This window comes from Leptonychotes weddellii, chromosome X, assembly GCF_054177405.1.
Source record: "Leptonychotes weddellii isolate Sample4059 chromosome X, ASM5417740v2, whole genome shotgun sequence".
Lineage (NCBI taxonomy): Eukaryota > Metazoa > Chordata > Mammalia > Carnivora > Phocidae > Leptonychotes > Leptonychotes weddellii.
The window spans coordinates 56,873,935-56,896,993 of NC_138385.1; the positions used below are offsets into that span (position 1 = coordinate 56,873,935).

Here is a 23,059-nt window from a genome sequence, read left to right on the forward strand (position 1 = left end):
GTCATTCTTTTAGTCACCCGGACTTGAAATTGTGTCATCATCTTCAACTCGTCCTCATCCCCTGCCTCTGCCTGCAACATCACCACCATCATTGGGAATCAGTGGCCAAATACATCCTCTGTGATCTTTCAACCTTTATCTATTATTGCTCCCCCGTCACAGTGTGAATACTTTCACCAAAATAGCCCACTGTACACAGCCTATACATGACGACTTTCACACCTTGGCTCATGTTCTTCCCTCTGCCTGGACTACTCTCCTTTACCACACCCCATCTCTCCTTGTTGGAATTCTAGCTGTCCATCAAGGCCTAGTTCATCTGTCATCTCCAAAAAGCTTTTTCTAATCTCTAGGAATGAAAAGGTTCATCCCTGACTGTGAGATCTCAAAGCATGTCCTTTAATATTATTCATTTATCTATTTTTATTTTGACCATTTCAAACTTAGAGAAAAGTTGTAAGAATAGTACAAAAAAATTTTATGGATATCCTTCATCCAGATTCCTCAGGTTTAATTTCCCCCTCTCTCTCTCTCTCTCTCTCTCATTCTCTCTGTCATCATCATCATCATCACATACATATGTTTTTCTGAATCATTTGAGAGTAAGTGGCAGACCTGATCCCCTTCTACCCATAAGTATTTGAGTGTGTATTGTGTATTTCCTAAAGACTAGGAATTCTCCTACATAAGCACAGTACATCTGCGAAAATCTGAAAATTAGGGGCACCTGGGTGGTGCATTTGTTTGAGTGTCCAACTCTTGATTTCAGCTCAGGTCATGATCTCAGGGTTCTGAGATGGAGCCCCACGTTGGGCTCCCTGCTCAGCACAGAGTCTTGAGATTCTCTCTCTCTCTCCCTCTGCCCCTCCCCCCACTCATGCACACTCTCTAAATAAATCAAATCTTTTTTAAAAAAAAAAGAAAATTGGGGCGCCTGGGTGGCTCAGTCGGTTAAGCGGCTGCCTTCGGCTCAGGTCATGATCCCAGGGTCCTGGGATCGAGCCCCGCATCGGGCTTCCTGCTCAGTGGGGAGCCTGCTTCTCCCTCTCCCTCTGCCTGCCTCTCTGCCTACTTGTTCTCTCTATCTCTCTGTCAAATAAATAAATAAAATCTTTAAAAAAAAAAAAGAAAATTAATGTTAGAACAATACTATTATCAGGATGCCTGGGTGGCTCAGTCAGTTAAGCATCTGCCTTTGGCTCAGGTCATGATCCCAGGGTCCTGGGATCAAGTCCCATGTAGGGGTCCCTGCTCAGTGGGGAGTCTGCTTATCCCTCTGCCTGCCGCTCCCCCTGCTTGTGCTCTCTCTCTGACAAATAAATAAAATCTTTTAAAAAAAAAAAACAATGCTATTATCTAATCTACAGACTATATTTGCCAGTTGTCCCAGTAATGTCTTTACAGCGAAAGAAAATCTAAATTACACATTTCATTCAACTCTCGTGTGTCCCCAGTCCCCTTTAATCTGGAACAGTTCTTGAGCCTTTATTTTTCATGTTATTGGCATTTGTGAAGCATACAGATGAATTATTTTTACAGAATGTCCCTAAATTTTGGTTCAGTTGGTGTTTTCTCATAAATAAATTCAGGTTATGCATTTTGGGCAGGAATACCACTGAAGTCATGCTGAGTTCTTCTCAGTGTGTCATATCAAGAGGGCACATAATGTTGATGAGTCCCATTGCTGGTTTTATCACTTGGTTAAGGTAGTATTTTCCACATTCCTCCACTCTAAAGTTTTTGGGTTGCACTTTGTAATTGAAAAGTATCTTGTGGAGATATACTTTGAAACTAAATATCCTGTTACTCTTCAAACTTGCATTCACTGTTTTTTTTAATCCATTATTGACTCTTCCTATGGTACTTTTTATTTTGTGTTTTTAAAAACATATTTAACATATTAAATTCATATTTATTTTTAATACATTAAGTATATTAAATACATTATATATAGTATATATTTACTATAATTTAATATATTGATTAGATAATACATTATCATGGCTCAAACTTTTTAAAGTACAAAAGGATACAGGGAAAGGATAAAAAGTCTTTCTCCCACCTCTGGTCCCCAGATACCTGGTTTCCCAACTCCCAGGCAATCGGTGTTATTGGTTTTTTGCGTATCCATCCAGGAACAATTTATGCATATGTAGGTAAATAAAGCATATATGTGTATAATTTTACACCTGTCTCACCAAATGGAAGCATAGTATATACACTGTTCTGTACCTTGCTTTTTTTTTCACTAAAACTATTTATCTTGAAATTCATTACATATATATCCCATTCACCTATGACTGCTTAACAAATAACCCAAAAACTCAGTGGCTTAAGATAATAAAAGCAAAAAGTATTTAAATTATCTGTCACAGTTCTGGAGCTCGTCCAAGCTCAGCTAGGCAGTTCTCACTTGGGATCTCTTCAGTTGTGGTCCGACAGCATCTGGGGCTGAAGTCACCATGAGGTTGTCCAGTCATATATCTAGGGGTTCATACTGGTTGTTGACTGGCACTTCATGTGGGGCTGTCACCCAGAACACCTACAAATGACCTCCCCCATGTGTCTCTCTACTTCCTCAGAGCCTGATGTCTAGGTTCCAAGAGTATGTGCCCCATCAAAGGACCAAGTGGAAGATGCCTTAACGTTTATGACCTAGCTTCAGAAATCATACAGCCGCACTTTCAACTTAGTCACAAGCATGCCTGGGTTGAAGGGGAGGGAACGCAGACCCACCTTTTTCACAGGAGGACTGTAAAAGTCACCCTGTCCCTATTGAGGGACATTTGGGTTGTTTCCCATCATTCACTATCACAAACAATGCTATAGCAAATAACCTCATGGCATATATCATTTCTCATGTGTGGAGTCTATCCTACAGATATGCCAGAATTAAAATTCCTAGATCAAAGAATAGAGAGATTTTTAATATTAATATATTTTTCCAAATAGCTCTCCAGAGAGATTGTCCCAATTTTCGCTCCCACCACCAATATATCAAGAGTACCTATTTTCCCAAAACTTTACCAATGCAGTGTTATCAAATTTGGAAATTTTTGACAACATGATAGATTTTAAGAAGTGTTATCTTGGTGTAGTGTTAATTTTAATTTTTCTTACTATGCATGAGATCAAACACCTTTTCCTATATTTAAAATTCATCAGTATTGGGGCACCTGGGTGGCTCAGTAGGTTAAGCATCTGCCTTCAGCTCAGGTGATGATCTCAGGGTTCTGGGATCCAGCCTCGAGTCAGGCTCCCTACTTAAAGGGGAGCCTACTTCTCCCTCTCCCTTTGCCATTCCCTCCCGCTCGTGCTCTCTCTCTCTCTTTCTCTTTTTCAAATAAATAAATAAAATCTTTTTAAAAAAATAAAAAATCCATCGGTATTTGACATTTTCTTTTGTGTCTTTTGTTTCTTTTTTTTAAATTTTCTATATTTGTTGCAGTTTGTTCTTTCTTTCTTTCTTTCTTTCTTTCTTTCTTTCTTTCTTTCTTTCTTTCTTCCTTTGAGAGAGAGAGCATGAGCGGGGTGAGGGACAGAGGGAGAGGGAGAGAGAATGAGGAGACTCCCGCTGAGCGTGGAGCCCAACGTGGGGCTCAATCTCATGACCCAGAGATCATGACCTGAGCTGAAATCAAGAGTTGGACACTTAACCAACTGAGCCACCCAGGCGCCCCTGTTGAAGTTCTTTATATATTAGGGAAATTGGCCTATGAATTGCAAATATTTTTCTGTTTGTAATTTGTCCTATGACTTTGCTTACAGTGGTTTTCTGCAGTATGAATTTTGTTGTTTTTATGTATATAAATGCATCACTGTTTCTTTTATGGCTTCTTGTGCATAGGTTATAGTTAAACAGTCCTCTTGCCCCCAAAGTTATAAAGTAGTTCTCCCATATTTTTTCTAGTACCTTTCCATTTAAATCTTTGATATATCTGGAATTCTGATGTTCAGTGTAAGGCATGAATCCACCTTCTTTTTCAGATGGCTACTTGATTGTCTTAACGTTGTTTAATAAATAATCTACCTTCATCATAAATTAAATTCTCAATTTCGTAGCACTTTACATGTATTTTATGATACTTCACGGTTGACTTGTGTTATAGTAATCTTTACAACAATAATGTATATGCATCCTTTACAAATAAGCACACATCCTTTCCTTTTATCTCTCTTAGTTTCCTAAGTGTAGCATACTTTCTGAACTTTCCTTTTTTTTTTTTTTTAATTTTTTTTTTAAGATTTTATTTATTTATTTGACAGAGAGAGAGACAGCGAGAGCAGGAACACAAGCAGGGGGAGTGGGAGAGGGAGAAGCAGGCCTCCTGCCGAGCAGGGAGCCCAATGTGGGACTCGATCCCAGGACCCTGGGATCATGACCTGAGCCGAAGGCAGACACTTAACGACTGAGCCACCCAGGCGCCCCTTTCTGAACTTTCAATAGTTAAATTAAGTCTTTGACTTTATTTTCAGCTACGTTGAAGCCTGTGAAGAGGGTAAAAGAATGCATTTTGTCAAAGCACAGCTGAAACTAAGACTTGTTCTTGTCTAGGTATTTGGGTTTCAGAGCTGACTACTAATCATGGATTTACAAGGATTCTTGGTAAAAATACATTTATTTCCTAATGAGAGAGACCTATCAAAAACAGTCACATCCATTATAACACTGAAACAAATGATTGTTGCCTGCAGCTTTACTTATAATTAACATAGGCCTTTCTTTAACATTCCAGAGGACCAGACTGGGACACTGAATTATATGATGAAGTGGGTACGACAGTCCGAGAGCTGCTTACTGAACTGTATGGCAAAGTTGGAGAAATTCGTCACTGGGGCCTGATCCGATACATCTCGGGAATCTTAAGAAAGAAGGTGGAAGCACTTGATGAGGTACTATAAATTCTTCTTGAATTTATACCAAGTCTAAATGGAGGTGCTTTTTAAAAATTGGTTTCCATAATTGGTTTTTAAGGCAACTACAGCATCTAATCATTTGAGATGTTGTCTTTCCCGCATAAAGTTCCTGATATTCAATTAGCTTTTTGTTTGTGAATGTCAAATATACAATACTGAAGTTTATAAATGATAAGATGTTATAAACGATAAGAATTCTACAGCTCAAGAATGAATTTGCAGTAGGCTAAAAGTTCTTACCTCTTAGGAGATAAAAGATACCTCATTGTTTCTTCTTAAAAATCTCTCTCTTCTGATCTACATGGTATTTCCTGAGAAAGAGGGTTTGGTGTGTCAATAAATTAAGGGGAAGCAAAGGTCTGTGGACTGAGAAGAATAACTGTCATGGAAAGCTGAGGTGTTATGGGAAGGATAATGCTGTTATGCTATCTCTTCTTAGGCCTGCACAGCTCTTCTCTCCCACCAGAAACATTTGACAGTGGGACTCCCTCCAGAACCTCGAGAGAAGACCATCTCTGCGTGAGTATGGTTTTTGGTTGGGTTTGATCAAGCTTCTCTGAGCCTTTCAGGAGCTGTGTGGACTAACCACAGTTCTGTTGCCCTAATCTGTCACTGGATGATAATGGCCTACCTGTGTGGGCTTCTGTCAGAGACACTTGGCATGAGAATGTTGATAATGACAGGGCATGAGTAAATGAAAGAGTAAATCCACAAGAAGTAGTACGCAAATGTAGTTTGCTTTTTACGGGTTTTTTTGGTGGTGGTGGTGGTGATGGTTTTTGTTTTTGTGCTTGTTTTTTACTTACCCTCTTTCCCAAACCTCACATCCAAAAGCAGTCCAAAACAGGGCGGGCAACTAGAATTAGCACCCACAAAAAATCCGCTATACTCTAGACTTTCTTCCAGGCCTCTCTCTTTGGCTTTTAGGTGGCTGTTTGCTCCCTATGTCTCTTCACATTTCTTCCCTCTATATGTGTCTTTGTGTCCAAATTTCCCAAATTTTTATGTAAGAACACTAGGCATAAAGGTTTAGGGCACACAATGACCTTACTCTAACTCAATTACCTCTGTAAAAACCTCATCTCCAAATGGGGTCACACTCTGAGGGACTCTGGGCTAGGATTTCAATATATGAACTTTGACAGAACATAATTCAACATAGTGCCTTACTCTGAGCAAACAGAACCTTCTTATCACAAATCAGATCAATTTTTGCCACTACTGTGGCAATCCAAAAGAAGATGGCATTGTCCATGCCCCATTCCTCCAGAGTGCTTAGTATCAACAGGAGAGTCAGAAGTATGGGAAGAGGTTGGCATACCCCTGTGTGTGTGTGTGTGTGTGTGTGTGTGTAAACTGATGAAACTAGAAAATCAATGTAACTAAGGTGTGATCATAAAGTAATAAAATGGTTTCCAGAAGGCACAGCTTAAATTAAGTTTATTACTTTCTGGCCATAATAGTTACTTGTCATATGTTAAGAATTAACCATGAAAGACTGATCTGGAAGGACCTCATGGGGTGAGTTTTAAATAAAAGTTTGAAGGAGAAGGGCAATCCAGCTTCAGAGAGGAAAGGGTAGAGCTCTCCTGAGTTGATATAGGCCAAAGTGGTTTGGGGAGGCAATGAACTTTAAAGACTGAAAGAACCAAATGCTACCAGCTATGATGGGACGTTGAAGTGGTGACTTGGAGCTGGGAGGAGATTTTTTATATTCTCCGTGTATTTAAGCTTAAATAGTCACAGAATTTTGTCTTTCTTCGTGGTCTTCTCCCTCAGACCTCTGCCCTATGAAGTGCTCACTCAGCTGATAGATGAAGCCAGTGAAGGGGACATGAGCATCTCAATCCTTACACAGGTGAGCAGAATTATGACGTCTAAAATGGTGATTGATATTTTTGTTTTCAATTGATCTGGCAGTTTCCAAAGCCTACCAGGTAGGCTTTGTGAGACCTGGACCATATTTGTTTCTATATTCATTCCATGCACAGGAAATAATGGTATATCTAGCCATGTATATGCGAACTCAGCCTGGTCTCTTTGCTGAAATGTTTCGACTTCGAATTGGTCTAATCATACAAGTTATGGCAACAGAACTGGCCCACTCCCTTCGATGCTCAGGTACTCCTTTCAGTAACTATTTTTGGCAGAATTCACTTTTAATGTAGGGCTATTGAGTTTGGGATCGGGAGGCAAAGAAAGAGAAAACATTTTATCAGTAGCTCAGAAGCTGCATACAGTCAACCTCTATTTATACAAACCACGAGACTGGTGTTATGACAGATTTATGTATTCGTTCTGCAACTTCACAATTCCACCTCTTGGGGGCTCTGCACTCCAAATTACATGCCTTCCAACTCCTAGCATGAGCCTAAGTGTGCATCGAATTTAAGTGGGACAGACTGGGTTTCATTCTGACTCAAGCAGTGAAGCTTCTTTTTTTTTTAAGATTTTATTTATTTATCTGTCAGAGAGAGAGAGCACAAGCAGGGGGAGCGGCAGGCAGAGGGAGAGGGAGAAGCAAGATTCCCGCTGAGCAGGGAGCCCAATGCGGGGCTGGATCCCAGGACCCCGGGATCATGACCTGAGGCAAAGGCAGACGCTTAACCCACTGAGCCACCCAGGCGCCCTGGTAGTGCAGCTTCTTGACCCCAGATTAAGTCGCCACATCAGTTTGATCATATTGTCAGTATTCTGTCTAGTCAACAACAGGATCGAATAAAGGAACACCCTATTTCTATTGATATTTACCTAACAGGACTCTCTTTGAAATTAACTGTAGGTGTATTTGGCAAGGTAACAGGTTTAGTTAGAAGAAAAGCGGGGGCCTGTGGAAGCTGCAGCACAAAATTGTATAAAGTGTGAGGGAGGGAAAGGGACCCCCGTGGCGTGACTATTTTTTTCCATTGGTATTTGTTTGATTTCAATAAGAATGGTAAAATTAAATAGAGATAGAGATTGCATACAAAAATGAAATTAGAGTTGCAAAACTCAATTTTAGCCATTATTTCTGTTACCTTTCCCCGAAAGGCTTTTAATTGAGCTATTAACAAGTAGCTAAATTTATTGGCTTAAGTCTAACCTGAATTACATAAGATAATTTATATTAAAATAACCCTTTGAAGGAAAAGAGTGAATGATTATGTTCTATCTACCATATGTCAGACTCTGTGCTTTTTTGCTTTATATTTACAAACATTATCTCATTTAATCCTTATGACTACCCTCTGGAGAAGATATTTTTGTTCCTCTTTTAAATAAATCATCTGAATCTCAGAGAGATTAAATAACTTGCCTAAAGTTACATAGTAACTTTACTTGCCTAGTAAATAGTACAATTTGAGTCCAAGTCTGCCTGATTCCAAATGATTTCCAGTTTAGCACATTGTTATGGATTACATGTATTGCATTATACACACACACACACACACACATATGTCTGTATATACACATATATATATATTCTCTAGCTATGGTATGCAGGGATGTTTTATTAGGGTCTAATTATTTAATAATAAACCTCAACAAAGAAAAAAAAAACCAAACATTCTTCACTTTCCTTTAATTGCCTATTACTGATCTTTTTTTCCCTGTGGCTTCATCAAAACCAAGGCCCTTTACTTCTCATACAATAAAGTCAAGATCCCTGGTTCTGATATTCAAAACCTCAACAACCTTACCTCCTACTTTCACAGTATTTCCCACTAATTTTATCAGTCACCATCCTTGGAGATTGATGTCTCCTCTGATTTCCAAAGCATTTATTGTCTATACTTCTCATTTGGTACTTAGTACTAACATGTTTTATTATTGTTTATCTTGTTTACATGTGTAATCTGTCCCAAATAGCTGTTCAGCTTTTCAAGGTCAAGTACATGTCGTAACTGTTTGTTACTAACATTGTTTAAAGTTATGACCTACATGTAGTAAGCTCTTAATAACTGTGATTATTTTTTATCTTTTTCAAGTTTTTATTTAAATTCCAGTTGGTTAACATCCAGTGTAATATTAGTTTCAGGTCTAGAATTTAGTGATTCATCACTTAATATACCACACCCAATGCTCATCACTACAAGTGTACTCCTTAATGCCCATCACCATTTAACCCATCCTCTCTAGTAACCCTCAGTTTGTTCTTTATAGTTTAGAGTCTGTTTTCTCTCTTTTTCCCCTGTGTTCATCTGTTTTGTTTCTTAAATTCCACATATGAGTGAAATCATATGGTATTTGTCTTTCTCTGACTTATTTCACTTAGCATAATACTCCCTGGCTCTATCCACATCATTGCAAATGGCAAGATTTCATTCTTTTTGATGGCTGAGTAATATTCCATTGTATATATATTCCACTTCTTTATCCATTCATTGGTTGATGGACATTAGGACTCTTTCCATAATTTGGCTATTGTTGATAATTCTGCTGTAAACATTGGGGTGCAGGTGCCCCTTCGAATCACCATGTTTGTATCCTTTGGATAAATACCCATAGTGCAATTGCTGGATCAAAGGGTAGCTCTATTTTCAATTTTTTGAGGGACCTCCATACTGTTTTCCAGAGTGGCTGTACCAGCTTCCATTCCCACCAGCAGTGTAGGAGGGTTCCCCTTTCTCCACATTCTCACCAACATCTGTTGTTTCCTGACTTGTTAATTTTAGCCATTCTGACTGGTGTGAGGTGGTATCTCATTGTGGTTTTTTTTTTTTTAAGATTTTATTTATTTCAGAGAGAGAGAGAGAGAGCGCACAAGTTGTGAGGGGAGGGGCAGAGGGAGAAGGAGAAGCAGCCTCCCCACTGAGCAGGGAGCCCGACTCAGGGCTTGATCCCAGGACCCTGAGATCATGACTTGACTCGAAGGCAGACACTTAACCTACCGAGCCACCCAGGCGCCCCACTCATTGTGGTTTTGATCTGTATTTCCCCAGTGCTGGGGGATGTTGACCATTTTTTTCATGTGTATATTGGCCATTTGTATGTCTTTTTTGGAGAAATGTCTGTTCACCTCTTCTGCCCATTTCTTGACTGGATTATTTGTTTTTTGGGAGTTGAGTTTGATAAGTTCTTTATAGATTTTGGATACTAGCCTTTTATCTCATATGTCATTTGCAAATATCTTCTTCTCCCATTCTGTAGATGGTCTTTTAGTTTTGTTGACTGTTTCCTTTGCTGTACAAAAGCATTTCATCTTGATGAAGTCCCAATAGTTCATTTTTGCTTTTGCTTCCCTTGCCTTTGCGCCAAGGGTGGTTCAACATTCGCAAACCAATCAACGTGATACACCATATTAATAAAAGAAAGGACAAGAACCATATGATCCTCTCAATAGATGCAGAAAAAGCATTTGACAGACTACAGCATCCTTTCTTGATTAAAACTCTCTATAGTGTAGGTATAGAGGGAACATACCTCAATATCATAAAAGCCATATGTGAAAAACCCACAGCGAATATCATCCTCAACAGGGAGAAACTGAGAGCTTTTCTCCTAAGCTCAAGAACACAGCAGGGATGTCCACTCTCACCAGTATTGTTCAACATAGTACTAGAAGTCCTAGCCTCAGCAACCAGACAACAAAAAGAAATAAAATGCGTCCGAATCGGCAAAGAAGTCAAACTCTCACTCTTTGCAGATGACATGACATTCTACGTGGAAAACCCAAAAGACTCCACCCCAAAATTGCTAGAACTCATACAGGAATTCAGCAGCGTGGCAAGATACAAAATCAATGCACAGAAATCAGTTGCATTTCTATACACTAACAATGTCCTAACATTTCTGATGACTAGCTGAAGAAGCCACAGACAGCCTAATGAATCTCAGTCCTTCGGCCTTGAAGAACCTCCTGCATCACATTCTCAGTGGCAAAGAGTTTGGAGTGGAACGAAGTGGTAAGATTTGAGTAATGGCATTTCCATTTCAGAGTGTTAGTTTCATTTCATTGATTTTATTTTTTTTTTAAAGATTTTATTTATTTATTTGAGAGAGAGAGAATGAGAGACAGAGAGCATGAGAGGGAGGAGGGTCAGAGGGAGAAGCAGACTCCCCGCCGAGCAGGGAGCCCAATGCGGGACTCGATCCCGGGACTCCAGGATCATGACCTGAGCCGAAGGCAGTCGCTTAACCAACTGAGCCACCCAGGCGCCCCATCATTTCATTGATTTTAAAATGTTTTTCTTTTATCAGAGGAACCTTTCCCCCAACTAAATAGAACCCCATTATATGCAACAATTAAAAGCAAAGCTGTCTTCTGGAACAAAATTTGGAAACTACTGTATGTCTCTTTTTTCTCCTTAAATGATATATCACCTAAGTGGATTGCTACCATGTTTTGTTTTGAACTATCTATTCCTTTACATTATCCTAAATCTACACTTTAGGACAACTAACAACCCATATAACTTGAAACTTTCTTGTATTCCATTTGACAGTAATTCAGTAGCATTTACAGTAATGTGTCTATGTGTATGTAGTTGTTACAGTGCTTCTGACATATCCTTTCACCTTTGAATTCAGACACATCTTGGGGTCCGTCACAAATTAATCCTCCACCTGCACTTGGTGGTTTGGCAGTGGTATTTGGTATAAGTTACCTAAAACAGGGCAAATTAAAAAGGTTATCTCTCAGGCTCAACTTTTAGGCTTAGGATAAAATAAATATATAATGTCAGACGATGGATACTAGACCCCAGAGTGGTAAAAGAAAGTTATAAAGCAGTGCTTCTCAAGCCTTACTGTGCATAAGAATCACCTGGGGAACTCGCTAACATGCAAACTGATGGCCTGGAGGGTGACCCAAGATTCTACTAACAAGCTCCTAGGTGATGCTGATAGACCACACTTTGAATAGCAAGGTTATAGTTGGTTGGTTGCTTTTGATTATTATTAATTTAAAAGGAGGACACATATCTAAGTCTTTTAAGTGTGGTGGAGCAAAATAATTGGAACCTGATTATCCTCTCTCTTTCTCTTTAACCTGTCATGCTATATAGTTCGTCCCACCGATTCAAATGTTAGCCCTGCTATTTCTATCCACGAGATTGGTGCTGTTGGGGCAACCAAAACAGAACGAACTGGGATAATGCAGTTAAAAAGTGAGATAAAGCAGGTAAGACATCTTGGAATATCTTGGGAGATGAGCTGGGATATTGTCATGCTCAAGAACATTCTTTTGGAATCAGACTTTGTTGGGATCATTTATTTTGTTTCATATCCTGCATTTAATCAGAGCCATTTTTTTTTTTTCAGGTGGAATTTCATAGACTATCTATCTCAACTGAGAGTCAGGTGAAACAACTAGGGACCCTTTAACATAATTTAACCTACCTTTAGGCATGTATATGACATGCATGAGTTCATGGCCTTTTTACAAATAAAATAACAAACCACACAGCAGCTTGTTTGATTCTCCTTCATAGCATTCATTTTACAGATAGCTTTCCTTTTCTGGACCAAACTATTTTGTTAATTTTAGGAGGGAAGTAATTTGTTTCTGATAATAAGAAAATAAAACCCTGAATTCCTCTTGTTAGAATTAACATGTAATTTTGGACTTAATTTTCTTTATGAAACTAGACTTCAATTCCTTACTTTTAAGAACAGTTACTAGAGAGAACACCAGATTAGGTGAGAGCCTTTTTAAAAATCTACTTTCAGGCATTGTCCCCAAATTAGATTTTTATCATTGTCATGATAGAGGTAGACAAAAAGTATATGGACACATAGAGGAAGAAACATCTAAATCACCCTGGAGTTGGTGGGAGTCCTCAAATATCATACTGTAGCCTCTTACTCATTTTTTTTTTTTTGGTCGCCTCTTACCCTGCAGATGAGAATAGGCAAATTTTTGTGCTCTACGATGAAATACTTAACATAAGCTTCCATAGCTTCTTTCAAAACTCTGGGAAATCATGTGATTTCAGGGTCTCTGAGTTGAGAAGGTACTGAGTTGGTCTCCCCTAGTAGCGCTTTTTATGAAAATCTTAAAACTACTCCTCCTGCCTTCAAAATTGATTTACAGTAGCTTGAAGAATTAAAGCCCATCCAGAGGAGGAGAGGCCAAATGGAAATTTTATTTGTTTGGGGTTTTGTAGGAGTCCAAACCATTTAGGACAAGAATGAAGCCAATGCTTGAAGTTCAATTTGAAGGAAACTTTTCAGATTTATATTATGCAAGGGCAAGAACTGAATGGACTAAGAAAGGGCTTTGTAATAGAAAAATGTTCACTACTACATGTTTTTTCGCAGAATATTTGGATAATCTGAACATTTTCCTATCTGAAAGGTGAAAGAACTATGCTTCATACTGAAGAGTTAAACTGATGTTGGTAAACAATCCCTGTTTTGGCCAAGGGTGATTGGTTAAACATTTTACAGTTGTTTATAGTCACACAGTATTACTTACAAGTTCATTATATGTTTAGAACTTGAAGTCCATGTTCCCAGCTAGATTACTATGATATTAAGAACTTGACCTATCCAGCTATATCATTTAATTCTTTTTTTACACATCCACTACCTATAGGACTGCAAAAGCCCAGATCATTAGGACTGTAATTTCGAGGATTGAGAGCCCTAAATGTTCATTACTTTCTAATTTCTAATTATTGATTTCCATCCTTACCTGCCTCTCTGGTATTTTGTATTGTTTAAGTCCTTTTCTCTACCACTCACCAGTACCCTTTTTTCTGATCATGGAAAAAATATTTTTAAACATAGTTTGTTGTTGGTTTTTTTCCCCTAGAGTAAGGCTATTTATCAGCTTTTTAAATAACATGCTGGCTAGGGACATGAATTGCCTGTAATTTTACTCTACTAATAACTTTTAAAAACACAAAGAATGTTTGCCTTGCCTCATCCCTTTTAAAATCTTATTTTCTCAATTTTTTTTTTTTATAGTCCAGTGGTGGTCATCCCTTGGGTATAGATTTGATGTCACCGTCTTTTCTGGTAACTGCTGTTATATTATATACCAATCACAAGTGCTTTGAGTGTGCTGTTACATAAGTCATGACATATACTGACTGACTGAAAAGATAAACAAATGAATCAAGAACTAAAATAAGTATAAATCAACTTCATATATGGGGGTAAAAATCTTTCCATTTGTTTTCCCAAAAGGGCAGGGAAGGGGGTTCAACTCCAGCCTCTTTTCCATTTCAGAAAGTAAGGGCGCCTGGGTGGCTCAGATGGTTAAGCGTCTGCCTTCGGCTCCATTTCAGAAAGTAAAATTCAATTTAATAAGTATTTGTTAAGTGTCTGTTTGTACATTTATTCTTTCGACTACTCTAATTAATTGCATGCCTACTATGTGCCAGACACTGTGCTAGATGGTATCAGCATCCCCTGGGAACTTCTTAAAAATGTAAAATCTTTGTCCCCACCCTAGGCCTACTGAATCAGAAAGGCTTGGGTGAGGCCTAGCAATCTGTGTTTTAATAAGCTTTCTAGGTGATTCTGATGCATTTTTAAGTTTGAAAACCACTGGATCGGCTATTATTGTGATTATTAATTTATCTAGTAAATATTAATTGAGTGCCAATTTCGTGCCAGGCACTGGAAATACAATAGAGAACAAAACAGATATGGTCCTTGCCCTCATGAAGGTTACATTTTAGGAAGACTGATCTCCAATTAAATTTCCTTGGTTTAAATCAATGATTCATAATATAATGGCCTATGATTTCAGATTTCTTAAATTGAAGAGATTAAGGCAACTCCAACTTTGGCCTTTTTTTTTTTTAAGATTGTATTAGCTATCATGGGTCCCTTGAATTTCCATATGAATGTTAGGGTAAGCTTGTCAATTTCTGCAAAGAATCCAGTTGGGATTATGATGAAGATTGTGTTGATTCTGCAGATAAATTTCAAGAGTATTGCCATCTTAACAATGTTAAGTCTTCTGACCTATGAACATGGGATTTCTTTCCATTCTTTAATTTCTTTCAACATGTCTTAAAGTTTTCAGAGTATATGTTTTACAACTTCTTTTGTTAAATTTATTCCTACGTATTTTATTCTCTCAGACGCTATTTTTTTTAAGACTTTATTTATTTATTTGACAGAGAGACACAGCAAGAGAGAGAACACAAGCAGGAGGGGGAGTAGGAGAGGGAGAAGCAGGATTCCTGTGGAGCAGGGAGCCCAATGAAGGGCTCCATCCCAGGACCCCGGGATCATGACCTGAGCTGAAGGCAGACACTTAACAACTGAGCCACCCAGGCGCCCCCAGATGCTATTTTAAATGAGATTGTTTTCTTAATTTCATTTTCAGATCATTGATTGCTACTATTTAGAAATACAATTGATTTTTATATTGATCTTGTACAATTTTACTGAGCTCATGTATTCTAATGCTTTTCTGTGAATTCCTTCTATATAAGATCATGTCATCTGCAGATGTAGTTTTACTTCTTCCTTTCCATTCTGGATGATTTTTATTCCTTTTCTTGCTTAATATCACTGGCTAGAACCTCTGGTACAATGCTGATCAAAAGTAGCAAGAGTAAAAAACATCTTTTTTTTGAGAGAGAGAGAGAGCGCGCGCACAAGTGGGGGAAGGGGCAGAGGGAGAGGAAGAGAGAGGATCATTAGCAGGCTCCACTCCCAGCACAAAGAATGATGCAGCGCTTGATCTCATAACCCTGAGATCATAACCTGAGCCAAAATAAAAAGTTGGATGCTTAACCAACTGAGCCACCCAGGGGCCCCTACTTCTCTTTTAATACAAGTATTTATAACATAAATTTCTCTTTAAGCACTGTTTTAGCTGCATCCCTTAAGTTTTGGTATGTTGTGTTTTCATTTATCTCAGTGTTTTCTAATTTTCCTTGTGATTCCTTTCCTAAACCACCAGTTATTTAGGGGCGTATTGTCTAATTTCCACATATTTGTAAATTTCCTAAATTTCCTTCTGTTACTAATTTCTAATTTAATTTCATTGTAATCAGAGAACATGCTTTGTCTGATTTCAGTTCTTTTAATTTGATTGAGGCTTGTGTTGAAAGCAACAAACTAAGCCATAGAACAGCTAGAAGTTTAACAGAGAGATAACCAAGTAAAGAGACAGCTAAAAACCTCCCAGATGATCAGTATTTTTATGGCTCCTTTTAAGTATCACTAGATTGCTTTCTAAAAAGGATTGTATCCATTTACATTGTCTACTGGCTTCACTGTAATCTCTTTATCTTGGATGTTACACTTATTATGTGGTTTCTAATTCTACAGTGTGTTTATTATTCTGTTCAGAGGAACAGAGATGACTTTTGCTTTATGTGCTTTCCTCTCCTTTTGTCCCAAGTCACCTGGAACACCTGTGGCTTCAAGTAGTCGGTCCTTTCCTCGTGCATATGCTCAACAGACATCTAAAGATAATCGTCAAGGTCAGTGGCAACGCCGAAGAAGGCTAGATGGAGCACTGAACAGAGTCCCAGTTGGATTTTATCAAAAAGTATGGAAAGTTTTACAGAAGGTGAGAATAACACATTGTAGACATCTCTTTATTTTCCCCCCTTGATATCCTCAGTCTCCTTGGCCGAGATATGACATGACTGTGACGTCACCACAATTATATAAATGTCATATGCTCATATGGACAAAACCTAGAAGAAGACCTAATTAACAAAGTTGATTTGTTATTTTGATACTATTTATGGTTCAGTCTCTTTCTATTATTGTTGCTATGGCTATGGTGTTGTTTATAAATTTGATTTCAAAAATCATGGCTTCTCTGCTTTTGGCCATAGTTGAGCATTGTTGGACATTATGATACATTTATCAAATTTGGCAACAAAGAGCCACTTTCTTTGTAGCTACTGTAGAGTGGAAATATTTTCTGTAGCAATGTGCTAACGCTATTGTAAAATGACTGTGGTATCTGGGGAGTTAGTGTAAGGAGCTATTACTTATATTTTTTTCTTGGATGAAAACTACTAAATAAATGCAAGATCATAACGATGCTAATGGTCCAAAGACTCTGTTGGCATGACCAATTTTTGTTTTTCTTTCAAAGGCCTAGCTTGCCAAAGACAGTTAAGGGGACATCACACCATTATGACTGTGACAGTTTTAGAGGGCCGAGAGGTCCACTGTACTCGTTCATAGGTCTCATTTATAGTCTCTTGGGTGCCACTTTCAGCTTTGTCACCCTTGGCAAGGACCTGAAGGAAATATCATCCAGGACTTCAAAACCTTTAGTTACGTTTCTCCCCTTAGCACACTGATATTCTCCCAGGGACAGAAACAGGTGATCTTTTGGAAAGCTAGAAGTTGAATCCTCAGACTACCAGCTCTGGCAATCTTCTTTTCAATGAGTACTTAAAACTTGCTTTCCTCCGTCTAACCTCTACAGACAGGTATTTTATCTGCACAGTTATGCCTGGGCTATGGCAATTCAATTTCACAGACATGTAGTAAGTGCTCTTCTGCCCCAGATACCATGGAAGGTATGTGTTCTTGTCACCAGGGAGTTTAATCCATAGTTACCTTCATAAATAGCAGCTATGATGCAAAGCGAAGATGTGTTATGATAAAGGTGCAAAACCACAAGGCCTTGAGACTACAAGAAAAGGAACATTTAAATATGACTGGGAAGATTGACTATTTTGTGGTAGAATCAAAACCTGGACTTGGAACCCTCATATAAGAGGAAAAACAAATGCCCTCTGCTTTGTCATTCCATTCCTTTTAGAGTATGAATGTAACATAATTACTTTGCGCATATGTTTGCAAGCTGGTAATTCTCTGTACAAAGACTGTTGTTTGGCATATGGAACATGAGATGGAAGTGTCTGGGGGTTGGAATCTTTGTCTGTGGCTTACTGTGTATTGTTTTGATTTACTTAACATCTAAAATAGCAAGTCATTAATTCCCATTGCTCTTTAATAATTGAGTTGATGGCGAGAGAGAAGATGAAATATCATTCATTTCTGTACTATTTCTTGAGCATCTGCTGTTGCACTAGGCAGTGTCCTAGGTGCTCACAGCGATACAGCAAAGAACAAAATAGACAACAATCTCTGTCCTTATGGAACTTACATTCTGCTAGGGAGAGACAAGCAATAAATAATAAACATACTAAATAAGTAAATTATCTAGAATGTTAAAAGATGACAAGTACTATGGAAAAAAGTACAGCAGGGTGAGGGCATCATCAAGGGTGCTGACGGGGGGACGCTTCACTAGAAAATGGAGTAATACATGTCTGCAAATGCAGCTTTTGAGTTTTCTTCAGCCTAAACATCTTTCTGAAAGCTAATTTGTGATGAGTCTGGGACCTAGCATGATATCCTCTCGGGTAGTCTCTGAATCTTTGGGGCTAGTCTCTCGCAGAAGGTAGACCTTCTCTATCCCTTCCACTCCTTTAAATAGAGGGTAAATCTTGCATGTCCTGTAGTCCACCCCTGATTCTTGCCACATAGTAATCACAACCCCTTGGCAAGGACACTTGGGCTGCAGGGCCTTCCACTGGCCTGCGATTACTCAGCATCTACCTGATGGAACACACTCAGAAATACTAAGTGTCTTCTTACAGGCCCCCAGTTGTCAGCATATCCTTAGTGACAACATGTTTTTGCTGTTTTGCAGTGTCACGGACTCTCTGTGGAAGGTTTTGTGCTTCCTTCTTCAACCACTAGAGAGGTGAGATTCTGTGTCTTTCTCATTTGTGTGATTGATAGTTTGTGTAGCTCAAGTATTTCAGGGATCATTTTTCAAAGTAATGGTTCTATGACTCCAAATCAACTAAAAATGAAGTGCATTGGAGGAAAGGAGAGAATGTTTTTTAAAAACAGAATGGGAACATGAGAGAGCAATTATGTGTTATATTAATTATATAAGCACAGCCTCGTTTAGTGGTTGACTAAATTAGGCTGGTTTATGTGAGTGTGGCCAGAGTTGGAGAGGGCAGTCAAGATAGAGATCTAAGAATGTCTCTCATTTCCCCATCCTTCTCATCCCAACCTTTCTCTTTTTTTTTTAATTTTTATTTATTTGACTGAGAGAGAGACAGCAAGAGAGGGAACACAAGCAGGGGGATTGGGAGAGGGAGCAGGGAACCTAATGCGGGGCTCGATCCCAGGATCGTGACCTGAGCCAAAGGCAGATGCTTAACAGCTGAGCCACCCAGGCGCCCACCCCCCACCTTTCTCTAGTAGGATGCTTGTAGACTTTTAGATGTTGAACTAGTGGTCCTTAGCTCGAACTATGTGTCACAGCAACCTGAGCACCCATCTCCAACTTAGTGGATTAAAATCTCTAGGGATGGGGCCTGAGCATCTGTACTTAAAAAAAAAAATCTTTAGAATGAGTCTGATAGATAACCATGGTTGGAAAACATTGCCGTGAACCACACACATATATTATCGGGTACCTTTATATTTCCCTTCTCGCCCAATCACATAGAAATGATAAAGAATCGCCTTTATACAAAACCAACAAAGGAACTAGAATTAGCAAATTAGGAATTGTAAGATTGGATAGTGGGAAAATTCTCAAAAACACTGGGGTTGTTGCAGATGATGGCTGGATGGGCTGGTACAGAAAGCTAATGCTATGCTTCAGGGCTTTACTCTTGCCTAGAGGCCTCTTCTCTAATAAAGAACACTGTGACCTCTATTTGTCCTTTCTCTGCTTTTAAGCATGATCAGAATGTTAGTATAATTAATAACAATGCATACCTGAATGGTACCTTTACGAGTCTCCAAAGTACCTTCACACAGGTATGTGAGACAGCCAAGGAAGGGATCATAGTTCCCGGTTTACAGATAAGGAAACAAATTTAGGGAAACAAACTGTTCAAGGTCATAGAACTAGTAACTGGCAAAGACAGGACTTGAACCCTGGTCTTTAAAGTCCAAATCTCCAGTGCCACTGTAAAGTATATACTCAATACTGTTTTACCCAAACTTATCCCTCAATCCCCTTCACCCTAAAATAACTTTTTATTTCTTCCTGCCCATTTTAATCTAACAGGATATAACTGTTTTACATAATTCTAGTCATCATGTAAATACGACTTTAAGTTCCACTTAGATTTTTCTTTTATGCACAGTCGTCATATTTATTCTCTCAAATGACTCTATAAAAACTCATGAAGTTGCTGTACCATGATGTGCCATTATTTACACAACCATTCCCGTGTTCAGATTACTTTTAGTTTTACACTTGTGACTAATGCTGCTATAAACACTCTTGCACATGGGGCTTTTTTTTTCCCCCTTTCTTGAATTATTAACTTAGGACGAACTCTCAGAAATAGGATCGTGGGTTAGAGGGCACTGACACTTTTATGACTCTTGTTATGCGCCACCAGACTGCCTTCCAAAAAGATTGAACCAATTTATACTCACTCAGGTACTTTGAAGGAGACTGAGCAGCACTCTTGGCTACATTGCTTTTACTGCCTTTCAGAATAGGTGATTGATGCCTCCCCAGTGATGAGTGCTTAGGAATTGATTTTCTTTTTCTCTATCACAGATGACTCCAGGCGAGATTAAATTCTCTGTTCATGTGGAGTCTGTCCTGAATCGCGTACCTCAGCCCGAGTACCGCCAGCTTCTGGTTGAAGCCATCCTTGTCCTCACTATGATGGCAGATATTGAAATTCATAGCATAGGAAGCATCATTGCCGTGGAAAAAATAGTGCATATTGCTAATGACTTGTTCCTTCAAGAACAGGTAGGCAAACGGCAACCCGGTTGTTTTCTCGAAGGGGAATGTCCGACACTAACCTGACTGCACTCAGAGAGCTTCATGAAGCCAAGGTCACTCTTTTGCGCCCTCTTCCTCAGCTCTTTTCTGGTCCCCCTTTGTAGTGAGTGGCTCTGAGCTCTGATGGCAAAAGAAGTAGGCGGTGGGATGACCTCCGTGTTTCACCAAGTGTTTTACGATTGTATTAGATGGTAAAGTTGCCTGGAACTCAGGAGGCTTTTATGCTTTTCATCATATTTCATTCTTCTTATCACATGACTTTGTGTAGCAAGAAGAACTTAATAAGAGACTATTGGATAGCATATCCTTTTTTGGACTTTTAAGGAAAAGAGAAGGTTTGATTTTACCTTGGTTTGGTTTTGTTTTTGCATTTGCTACTTACCTATAGGAAAATATTAAAGTGAAACTTTTAATTCTACATATAAAAAATTTTTCTCAACATACCTTCTTCCAGGAAATTAACCACATTTAATAAATGCAAACTACCTATTGAAAGCTTTCCAAATGTTTCCCAGATGAAGAGTAGGAATACTAAGGTGAAGGGCATGCACTCTTGTCAATAGGAAAATCTCCAAAATATATAATAGGTGTTTCATTCTATTTGGCATGGTGGGGGAATGCAAAAGAAATCACAATTATTTTGATTTTCCAGGACAGTCCTAATTTTAAATATTCTGGATTGCTCTCTTTTCCCCAGAAAAGATACTCTTCCATGTATCGGATAATGTGATCCCTTTTAGGCGTAGGCTCTAGCTTGGAAAGCTTACAGTCTATTTTAATTAAGTTGACTTAGAAAGAAATCAGGATCAAATGCAAGATAAAATAATACGAGCTGAAATCAGTGGTACTAGAAAGATTCAGACCAAAGTCCCTCCGGGGTGATTTGTTGGTATTAACATTTGACCCTTAACAGACACAACTTGTTTAATTAACTGTTATCTTTAACTTTCAAAACTTCTACACAATCAGTTCTTTACAAATAATGCCATAGGATTTGGGGGAATCTAGTGAAAAATGCATGTACAGAAATCCATATTCAATAGTTTGTGCCAAACTCTGATCCCTTCCTACCTACACAACCTAAGACCCAAGTAGTTGGCAATGGGGAGGAGGCTCAGAGTTATCCTAATCAGGACTTTAATCAGTAGATTAGTAATCTTGCCTTTCCCCTGTGTTCTCCCACCCTTAAAAACCAAACAGAAAACCCTCGGTGCAGATGATACCATGTTGGCCAAGGATCCCGCGTCTGGCATCTGTACTCTTCTGTATGACAGTGCACCCAGTGGCAGGTTTGGCACCATGACCTACCTCTCCAAGGCAGCCGCCACCTACGTGCAGGAGTTCCTGCCCCACAGCATCTGCGCCATGCAGTGAGGCCTTTGGGCCCTGGCTGCTGGGAGCCTTTTGACAGCTCGTTCCTGCCTCGGTTGATTGTGCATGAGACTGAAACGTGTTGGCCTGATCACTCCTCCCCTGCCCCTTTCCACCCCATCCCACCCAAGAGGAGTGAACGTTTTCGACAAACTAATTGCTTTAGAAGTGAACCCTGGCCTGGGGGAACATGCTCCCCACCAGGCACTCCATCGTAGGCCTTAATTCTTTCATAGTTCCTGAGAGTTTGCATGTGTTTTTATTCTCTAGGTCTGTTACAAATGTAGTTTTCTAACTACTGTTTGGAGAGCAGGTATTAATAATAACTTACTACTAAAGTTTGGTTTTTCTCATGTGTAGTTTCATTGTGTGAATGAGTGATGGGTGCTTTGGGACATTCTTTCAAGTGGGTAAACCCTAAATTGCTGGATTTTTATACTGCCATAACTTGGAAGTGTCTATTCTAAGTGCCTTTTCTGGGGAAAAGAGAGTACCAGGTCATGGTTTCCTTCTTTACTCACATGTTGCCCCCCACAGAGTGATGAACTCCTTTCTGTATAGAATTATCATCCCTGTTCTTGCCTTCTCTGTATCCACATACATAATTGCTACTCTCCCTTTGGGGAAATATCAAAAAATGCTAGTGCAGCATCTATACGTAAGAATTTCTGTATTAATAACTGCAATCACATTGTATGAAGATGGCTGGTACTCCGAGATGTATTTGTAGCAGAAAGTGCAGAATAACCCAGGAGTCAGGAGCCCGATTCCCAAAACGAAGGGAGAAGATGCCTGTGTGGTGTCTTACACTTGGGGAGCAGAGAGGGAATCAGAGGTAGGTTAGTGCCCTGAAGAGAGCCTTGTGCACCCAACTTTTGCCTCTGAAGAGTGGGCCGACACACAGCACGCACGGCAATTGAAGTCTCTGTCTTTGGCAAACAGGAATCCAGCAGTCTAGTCTACAGCTGCCTTCCCAAGCGGTCCTTCCTTGGTGGTCCTTACCTGTCTCTGTCTCACTCGCCTACTCACTTTCTCCAGCATCCAACCCCGGACCCACCAACTCACTGC

The 23,059-nt window shown here is 39.2% G+C and overlaps 1 protein-coding gene across 11 annotated transcripts in view; it reads left to right on the plus strand.

The window, feature by feature from the left end:
• Positions 1–22,333, plus strand: part of PHKA1 (phosphorylase kinase regulatory subunit alpha 1) — a 138,613-nt gene extending 116,280 nt beyond the window's left edge. For 7 of the 11 annotated variants that reach the window (XM_081808647.1, XM_081808645.1, XM_081808652.1 and 4 more), the window contains 12 exons: positions 4,737–4,893; positions 5,357–5,436; positions 6,697–6,775; positions 6,909–7,038; positions 10,701–10,802; positions 11,904–12,019; positions 12,160–12,198; positions 13,810–13,860; positions 16,211–16,381; positions 18,497–18,550; positions 20,387–20,587; positions 21,821–22,333. In XM_081808647.1, coding sequence (XP_081664773.1) covers positions 4,737–4,893; positions 5,357–5,436; positions 6,697–6,775; positions 6,909–7,038; positions 10,701–10,802; positions 11,904–12,019; positions 12,160–12,198; positions 13,810–13,860; positions 16,211–16,381; positions 18,497–18,550; positions 20,387–20,587; positions 21,821–21,994 — 1,354 coding nt within the window. In that variant the 3' untranslated portion in view covers positions 21,995–22,333. The other 4 variants (XM_081808650.1, XM_081808654.1, XM_081808646.1 and 1 more) reach the window with 3 other exon arrangements.
• Positions 22,334–23,059: the final 726 nt, after the last annotated feature.